The sequence below is a fragment of the Salvelinus sp. IW2-2015 genome, linkage group LG13, assembly GCF_002910315.2.
Source record: "Salvelinus sp. IW2-2015 linkage group LG13, ASM291031v2, whole genome shotgun sequence".
In the NCBI taxonomy this organism is placed as follows: Eukaryota; Metazoa; Chordata; class Actinopteri; order Salmoniformes; family Salmonidae; genus Salvelinus; species Salvelinus sp. IW2-2015.
The window spans coordinates 31,675,037-31,684,537 of NC_036853.1; the positions used below are offsets into that span (position 1 = coordinate 31,675,037).

The 9,501-nt window shown below is 42.3% G+C and overlaps 1 protein-coding gene across 2 annotated transcripts in view; it reads right to left on the minus strand.

Annotated features, from left to right (window-relative positions):
- The window catches only part of LOC111971194 (sterol carrier protein 2), a 12,456-nt gene extending 3,194 nt beyond the window's left edge, over nt 1-9,262 (minus strand). Inside the window, exons 1-5 of one of the 2 annotated variants that reach the window (XM_023997986.2) lie at nt 9,119-9,229; nt 8,329-8,365; nt 7,799-7,898; nt 3,113-3,242; nt 2,854-2,933 (exon numbers count right to left, since the gene is read on the minus strand). In XM_023997986.2, the coding sequence (XP_023853754.1) occupies nt 2,854-2,933; nt 3,113-3,242; nt 7,799-7,898; nt 8,329-8,363 (345 nt within the window). In that variant the 5' untranslated portion in view covers nt 8,364-8,365; nt 9,119-9,229. Of the gene's footprint in view, nt 1-2,853; nt 2,934-3,112; nt 3,243-7,798; nt 7,899-8,328; nt 8,366-9,118 lie in introns of both variants that reach the window. The other variant, XM_023997985.2, reaches the window with a different exon arrangement.
- Nucleotides 9,263-9,501: the final 239 nt, after the last annotated feature.

Sequence of the window (9,501 nt, forward strand, 5' to 3'; positions counted from 1 at the left end):
TAGAACGCCGCAGCCCGTCTGGTGTTCAACTTTCCCAAGTTCTCTCACGTCACCCCGCTCCTCCGCTCTCTCCACTGGCTTCCAGTTGAAGCTCGCATCCGCTACAAGACCATGGTGCTTGCCTACGGAGCTGTGAGGGGAACGCACCTCCGTACCTTCAGGCTCTGATCAGGCCCCGACACCCAAACAAGGGCACTGCGTTCATCACCTCGGCCTGCTCGCCTCCCTACCGTCTGAGGAAGTACAGTTCCGCTCAGCCCAGTCAAAAACTGTTTCGCTGCTACTGGCACCCAATGGCTGGACCAAACTCCCTCACGACGGCCAGGTCAGCGGAGATCAATCACCACCTTCCGGAGACACCTGGAACAACCCCACCTCTTTAGGAATACTAGCGCATAGGATAAAAGTAATCCTTGCGATAACCCCCCCCCCCCCCCTTAAAAGAGTTATGAATCGGCACTATTGTAAAGTGGTTGTTTCCACTGAATCATAAGGTGAATGCACCCAATTTAAAGGTCGCTCTGGAAAGGAGCGTTCTGCTAAATGACTTAAATGTAATATGTTAAATTACACTGATTGAAATAAAGTAGCAATTTTTATTTTATTTTTTTTATTTCACCTTTATTTAACCAGATAAGCTAGTTGAGAACAAGTTCTCATTTACAACTGCGACCTGGCCAAGATAAAGCAAAGCAGTGCGACACAAACAACAACAGAGTAAACATGGAATAAAAAGCGTACAGTCAATAAACACAATAGAAAAAAAGTGACATTGGTAAGGGATCATAGCTTTCACCTGGTCAGGTCGGCATGGAAAGAGCAGGTGTTCTTAATGTTTTGTATACTCAGCCTTCGGAAGTATTCAACCCCTTGACTTTTTCCACATTTTGTACATTACAGCCTTAATCTAAAATTGATTAAATTGTTTTTTTCCCTCATCAATCTATACCACAATACCCATAATGACAAAGCAAAAACAGGTTTGTAGAACATTTTTTGCAAATGATTTCTTTTTAAATGACATTTTACGTAAGTATTCAGACCCTTTACGCAGTGCTTTGTTGAAGCACCTTTGCAGCGATTACAGCTCGAGTCTTCTTGTGTACGACGTTACAAGCTGGCACACCTGTATTTGGGGAGTTTCTCCCATTCTTCTCTGCAGATCCTCTCAAGCTTTGTCAGGTTGGATGGGAGCGTCGCTGCACAAGCTATTTTCAAGTCTCTCCAAAGATGTTCGATCGGGTTCAAGTCCGGGCCTGGCTGGGACACTCAAGGCATTCAGAGACTTGTCCCGAAACCACTCCTGCATTATGTTGGCTGTGTGCTTACGGGTCCCTGTCATGTTGGAAGGGTAACCTTCACCCAAGTCAAGGTCCTGAGCGCTCTGGAGCAGGTTTTCATCAAGGATCTCTGTACTTTGCTCCGTTCATCTTTGCTTCGATCTTGACAAGTCTCCCAGTCCCTGCCGCTGAAAAACATTGCCACCACCATGCTTACCATAGGGATGGTGCCAGGTTTTCTCCAGGTGTGTGACGCTTGGCATTCAGGCTAAAGAGTTCAATCTTGGTTTCATCAGAACAGAGAAACTTGTTTCTCATGGTCTGAGAGTCCTTTAGGTGCCTTTTGGCAAACTTTTGGCAAAAAGGCTGTCATTTGCCTTTTACTSKTGAGTGGCTTCCATCTTGYCATTCTAYCATAAAGGCCTGATTGGTGGAGTGCTGCAGAGATCTTTGTCCTTCTGGAAGGTTCTCCYATCTCCACAGAGGAACTTTAGAGCTCTGGCAGAGTGACCATCGGGTTCTTGGTCACCTCCCTGACCAAGGCCCTTTTCCCCTGATTGCTCAGTTTGGACGTGCAGCCAGCTCTCGGAAGACCCTTGGTGGTTSCAAACTTCTTCTATTTAAGAATGATGGAGGCCACTGTGTTCTTTGGGACCTTCAATGCTGCAGAAATGTTTCGGTAYACTTCCCCAGATCTGTGCCTCRACAAAATCCTGCCTCGGAGCTCTACAGACAATTCCTTCAACCTCMYGGCTTGGTTTCTGCTCTGACATGCACTGTCAACTGTGGGACCTTATATTGACGTGTGTCCCTTTCCAAATCATRTCTAAACAATTGAATTTACCACAAGTGGACTCCAAGTTGTAGACCATCTCAAGGATGCTTAATGGAAACAGGATGCACCTGATCTCAATTTCAAGTCTCATAGCAAAGGGTCTGAATACTTATGTAAATAAGGTATTTCAGTTTAAGTTTATTTCATTTGCAAAAAAAAAAATAGTTTTCACTTTGTGGTATTGGGTAATCGTGTGTAGATTGCTGAGTAAAAACGTTTTATTAATYAATTTTAGAATAAGGCTGAAACATAACAAAATGTGGAAAAAGTCAAGGGGTCTGAATACTTTCCGAAGGMACTGTACTGTATGAATATAACATTCTGTTGGTGGCAAGAATTTTGTATAATCATTTAAATTTAAAAACTCAGTGTTGAAACTTGTTAGCTAGCATACCATAGTAGGGTTTTCTATTTCACTATTGACAGTTGTCTGACTGGCTGGCTGACTGGCTGACTAAAGAAATTAAGTCAAATGAGAGGTCATGAAGAACAGGAGTACAGCCCACGCCATTATGTAAAAACTCAATATTGAAATGGACCAATTAGAATAGACAGCCTCTCTCACACCCATAAGTCTAAGAAGATTGTTTAAGTTTGCAAACTTAAACAAARAGACTGACTAAAATACAGCATATCAACTCCCTAAAGTAATAACAGCAGAAGTCCGCTACTAACAACTATGGGGGAAAAGAGTTTGTTGAGTCTAATCACGCCCCACCAAGGCCAAGTAATACTTACTGTCTGTGGGTTCATTTTCCCCGTCATCAAGGACAGCAGGTCTGCATCCAACATGGCAATGGTGCAGTCCGCTTTCTTTGCTAGAAGGGGAGAAGGAGGAGAGGAAGAGGCGAGCAAGAAAGGGAGAAATACAGAGAGACCACAACAATCACAATACAGCCTGTGAAAATACAACTAGCTTTTTACATTCTTACTGTCAATGTGGACGAAACCTCTCATTCTGACCCGTCGTTGTGGACACAGCCCTTGCTGTTCTTACCTGTGTCATTGTGAACGCARCCCTTGCCATTCTTCACGTCCACTATCCAGATMGCCTCTTCACCATCCGGACCATCCTTTACCTTGAAGGCAAACACCCCCCCAATCTTCTTCACAAATGACTCTCCATCCTACACAGAGATGCAAGGTAGTATAAGTTATAAGAATGATAATCAGTACTATATCATAATGTCATGTCCAAATATGGGAAAAAAAGGACTCCGATGTTAGGCAACGGTAAAAAAACAAAAACATTTCACATTTAGTTAAACCATTCTTTGATCCATGGGCTTTGTAAAATCATTAAAAGAACTGCAAAGAATTCAATGAAAACACACATACTAAAATCATATATTAATGATCAATTAGGCTACTGGAAAACTATTTTCTGAACATGCGTAACAAGGGATAGAATGTTTGACTTCCTGTAATTACATATTCTCACAGTCCAGATAGGTTTCAATATTGTATTAATCTGTGGATTATCAGATACATAATAGTGGAATATCATTACACCAAAATCAAATCAAAGTTTATTTGTCACGTGCGCCAAATACAACAGGTGTAGACCTTACAGTGAAATGCTTACTTACAGGCTCTAACCAATAGTGCAAAAAAGGTATTAGGTGAACAATAGGTAAGTAAAGAAATAAAACAACAGTAAAAAGACAAGCTATATACAGTAGCGAGGCTACATACAGACACCGGTTAGTCAGGCTGATTGAGGTAGTATGTACATGTAGATATGGTTAAAGTGATTTTGCATATATGATGAACAGAGTAGCAGTAGCGCAAAAGAGGAGTTGGCGGGTGGTGGGTGGCGGGACACAATGCAGATAGCCCGGTTAACCAAAACAGTAACAGATTCTCTGAAAAATTGTCGTCTGACGCACAGTTTTACAATGTCTGTGAGACAATCCACGTGACTAGGTGCAATAGCTCCTCCTTCTGCCTTCGGTGTAATTTCTCACCTTGGTCTTTGCATCCTGATTGGTCAGTGTCATCTCTTTTGGGAAAGGGCAGTGTGGAGTGCAATAGAGATTGCATCATCTTTTTGGGCGGTATGCAAATTGGAGTGGGTCTAGGGTTTCTGGGATAATGGTGTTGATGTGAGCCATTACCAACCTTTCAAAGCACTTCATGGCTACGAACGTGAGTGCTACAGGTCTGTAGTCATCTAGGCAGGTTGCCTTTGTGTTCGTGGGCACAGGAACTATGGTGGTCTGCTTGAAACATGTTGGTATTACAGACTCTATCAGGGACATGTTGAAAATGTCAGTGAAGACACCTACCAGTTGGTCAGAACATGCCCGGAGCACATATCCTGGTAATCCGTCTGGCCCCGCAGCCTTGTGTATGTTGACCTGTTTAAAAGTCTTACTCACGTCGGCTACGGAGCGCGTGATCACACAGTCGTCCGGAACAGCTGATGCTCTCATGCATGCCTCAGTGTTACTTGCCTCGAAGCGAGCATAGAAGTGTTTTAGCTCGTCTGGTAGGCTTGTCACTGGGCAGCTCGTGGCTGTGCTTCCCTTTGTAGTCTGTAATAGTTTGCAAGCCCTGCCACATMMGAYGAGCGTCGGAGTCGGTGTAGTATAATTTAATCTTAGCCCTGTATTGACGCTTTGCCTGTTTGATGGTTCGTCGCAGGGCATAGCAGGATTCTTGTAMGCTTCCGGGTTAGAGTCCTGCACCTTGAAMGCGGCAGTTCTACCCTTTAGCTCAGTGCGAATGTTGCCTGTAATCCATGGCTTCTGGTTGGGGTATGTACGTACAGTCACTGTGGGGACGACGTCCTCGATGCACTTATTGATAAAGCCAGTGACTGATGTGGTGTACTCCTCAATGCCATCGGAAGAATCCCGGAACATGTTCCAGTCTGTGATAGCAAAACAGTCCTGCAGTATAGCATCTGCTTCATCTGACCACTTTTTTATAGACCGAGTCACTGGTGCTTCCTGCTTTAATTTTTGCTTGTAAGCAGGAATCAGGAGGATAGAGTGGTGGTCGGATTTACCAAATGGAGGGCAAGGGAGAGCTTTGTACGMGTCTCTGTGTGTGGAGTACAGGTGATCTAGATTTTTTTCTCCCTCTGGTTGCACATTTAACATGTTGATAGAAATTTGGTAGAACTGATTTAAGTTTCCCTGCATTAAAGTCTCYGGCCACTAGGAGCGCCGCCTCTGGGTGAGAGATCCTAATGGGAACCAGATAGCCAGCACTGCTGCCAGACTTGTAAAATCTAAAGTAGGACAAGAGATTAGTGATGCACCAATATGACATTTTTTGGCCGGTACCGATTTCCGATATTTTCCTTGCAAAAAAAAAACGATACCGATAACCGATATGAAAAAATGTTGCGGCCTTTTAAGCATTCTAGTACAGTTAAATAGTTAACACACACACACACACACATGGACGCAGAGGTCTAAGGCCCTGCATCTCAGTGTAAGAGGCGTCACTACAGTCTCTGGTTCAAATCCAGGCTGTATCACATCCGGTTGTGATTGGGAGTCCCATAGGGCGGCGCACAATTGGCCCAGCATCACCTGGTTTGGCCGACATTGTAAATAAGAATTTGTTCTTAACTGACTTGCCTAGTTAAATAAAGGTTACACACACACAGATCAAAAAGTTATTTTGTTGTTATTTACATATGTCCCCATTACCAGTAAAACATAATCAAAACATATTTCTTTCACTTACTTACTGTGCTGTTTCGTTGTTCATTTGTTCAGTCGTTTCATTCTCAACCAGGATTTCTATGGAACGTCGTTTGGGTATTTGCGTGTCAAAAAAWATACTATTTAACACGTCAAATAAGCTTGTTGACCAATCAGTACCTGAATATGACTGCACGTCACATAATAATTTAAACGGGTTCACACATTTTTTATGTAGTTATTACACATTGATTACACTATCACTCGTATTTCATGTCACAACGATTTATCGATACGTATACTATGATGCTGGAAAAGTTGTATCGCGCACTACTGCTGCTCATAAAAAAAGCTAGCTAGCTCATGGATGCAAACAATGTTCTTCCCCAAAAACATAGCAAAACGACAACCTGTTTCAGTAGCTATAGTTAGCTAGCTACCTACAGTGGGGAGAACAAGTATTTTGGCACAATAATTAGAAAATGGAAGAAGTTCAAGATGACGGTCAATCACCCTCGGTCTGGGGCTCCATGCAAGATCTCACCTMGCTATGTATTTTCATGAACTGAAGTTCAATTTCTATAGACTAACAACAAGTGGCAACCTAGCTAATACTTACTCACAAGGATTCCTAAATCATTGCCAAGAATAATGAAAATGACTGCAGGTTCTACTGGTTTTCAGGCTGGYTGTATTGGTGCCAGCTAGGTACCAAGCTAAAGCTAGCTACCCCAGAAGTTGCTGTCGCGGTATTGTAAACACACCGGTGTTTGCAGACTTTTTTGTACATCTTTTTTGACACGCAAAGACCCATACGGCATTCCATAGTATATATGTCGTGACGCTAACAGCAGTGATGGTATTACTGTGTAACTCCGGTGGGGCAACATCTAAAAATAGCGCACTTGGTAGTGTGTACCGGTGCTCGAGCAGTTGGCAAAAGCCAACATCACCCATGACAGACAACGGTTGATTGTCAAGGGCAATGAATACCATTATCGTGGCTTTAATGGATTTCRCCTTGGGGTTGTCTCGCTGAAATGTTGTTCCTCTTTGAAATGACTGCTTGACTTGTTGACTGCTCGATCCACACAGCAGACATTGTGGGCTAGTTTAGGAATGCTGTGTTGCACATATAGAGCAAAATTTTACATGGCATCATTACATCATGTACCTACATTATATAGGTATGCACGTCAGCWTTGACATCGGTTTTGCACATTGGGGCGTTAAGCTAGACATTGGGCCGATACCGATGTTGGCATTTTTAGCTAATATCGACCGATTCCGATATGTTCACCGATATATCGTGCATCCCTACAAGAGATGAATGTTGCACATGCAGAGTCAAAAGAGTTGCAGACTAGTTTGGTTCCGTTTATTTCTGTCTGTCTGTGTAATAGAGGTCTAGTTGTGTATTTTGGACCCAACAGCACTGCTGTTCACTGATGGCTAGGCTGTGTTAAGGCGAGAGATAGAGAGAAACTGAGATAGCGAGAGAGAGTGAGAGAGAGCAAGTGAGGGGGAGAGAGATCTGCCATCATCTAGCTTGTGATGTTTATAGTAGTAATGAGGTCAGAAGGAGCAAAGCAGCTGCCAATAAACACACAGCTTTATAGAGTGCAGGACCATTTATCTGATTGGTTCAAACAACATAACTTTATCATTATATGACATGGAGAAAAGCCTGTTCCCGGGAAGGGACCCAAGTGTGCTGCAGTCGAAGTGGAAAGAGAAATGGAAATAGTTTGTCTCCTTCATGTAGTACGGTATGATCAAGTTGAATAMCCCTCATATGGCTGTAGTGTGGAGGAAATGGATCAGAGGTCACAATATACACATTTTCAGTGAAAAGAAACAGAAAAGAGGTCTAAACATGTTGGWGTGAAAACAGAATGAGGGTTTGCAGCATAAGCAGGACGTATTCCAATAGCCATTGTTTCATTTTGTGCCATTTTAGCCTACTTTAGAGGATGAAGCAATAATTGMTAACTGAAACAGATAACACACAGTAATGAAGGTACCTCCTCCAGCTTCTTTTTTATCTCCTGGAAGACTGCATAGGCCTTGAACCTCTCCAGGCTGCTCTCTGCATTGGTTTTAACTGCCTGGATTCTCTGGGAGCTGAGAGAGGAGAGAGAGACAGAAAGAGAGAGYGAGGGGGAGAACGAGAGAGACACATAATGGACAGAAGGCATGACATACAGAGCCTGTGAGATAGGTGACAACTATAAGAAGCCAATTAGGATTATTCAGCAGGAGAAAAGAGGCATGGGGGTAGATCACCCAGGCTAAAGAGACAGAGTCCTCATTACATAAGGCTCTTGCMACAGTCACAAGTAGCTACTTTTAGCAACACTAGTATTTACACACTAATGTTGCAAGGAATTCACTTGCAAAAAAACAGAATAGTCCTCCAAAGGCCAGGAGTTAAATCTAATTCAATCTCAATTTACTATTCAGATTGTCCGTAGGGTAGGTCCTTATGCAGGAAAAAAACACAAATCTGCTTCTTTGTGCAGGTATGTTGTAGACTCACTTCCTCTCCGCTTACCTCATATTAAAATAAAAGTCCTGCACGTGCACCATACCTGCACAAAAAAAGCAAGACTTTTATTTTAACATGAGGTAAGCAGAGAGGAACTGAATGAGTCTCCAACAGACACACATTTGGAAATTCTGTTTAATTATACATTCCATTCTGTTTTTCTCAAATTCCCTACTGCACAAGGGYTCAAGCATACAGACAAYCAACARAATAAGTTKGAATGTAATTKTATTTAACTTCTGGCTTCCTGCGAACTATTGCGTTTTTTTTTACAAACTAAGTCACAACATGATGGTGTTGCACTGTAAACCATGTCAGTCAACTACTCTAATTATCAGTGACTGACATCAACTGTGAGAGCAGTCCAAATGCAGAGAGCAGAAGASATATTTGATGTAAGTTGTAGAAAAGGGTTGGCTCTTCTGATGACATAATTAGACTTAATATCTAAAGTTTTAACCTACATCTAAACGCAATATGATGAATGTGGTGTGAAAGTAATACCAGTGGCTAAAGTTAATAACTAGCAAGTATATGGATAAATAAAGATGGATTCCATAGGAATATAATACTTATCAGGTTGGCAAGGTTTCGCTATCCTGTTATTATTACACAAGTCATGTGTTAGCACAGCAGTTGTCATTGTTTTCAAAGAGCTAGCCAATGAGCTAGCCAGCAGCTAGCATAGCTCCACACTTGCATTTCACAAGGTTGACCCGATCCAGATTAATAATACGAGGAAACGAGTGGCAATTAAATGGCTGTGATAATGTTACTAACTCGAAGTATTTCTCACCTTACAACCTGTGATTCGCGCATTTTGAAATTTGAAACAACCATTTTCAAACAGGCCGATGCAGCTCTTATGCTTGCTGTGTTGTGAATCAACTTTGTAACCGGAATTCCTTATTATGCTTCTCTGCAAGACCCTACATGTCAATAGCCGAGAGGGCGATGATTTGATCTTCAATGCAGAGTTCTACTACACTGTTCCTTGGAGCCCAAGATTTTTACCTAGAATTTTTTTCTCTCACAAAAACAGCCGAATTTACTCTCAGCCTATCTGACCTATCTGACTAACATCTTTGTTCATGTGTTGATGAGTWTTATTGGCCACTATTCCAATCACACGATCTTATTCTGCCTTAAACAACTAATTTCACTTGTAAGCCTTGCTCT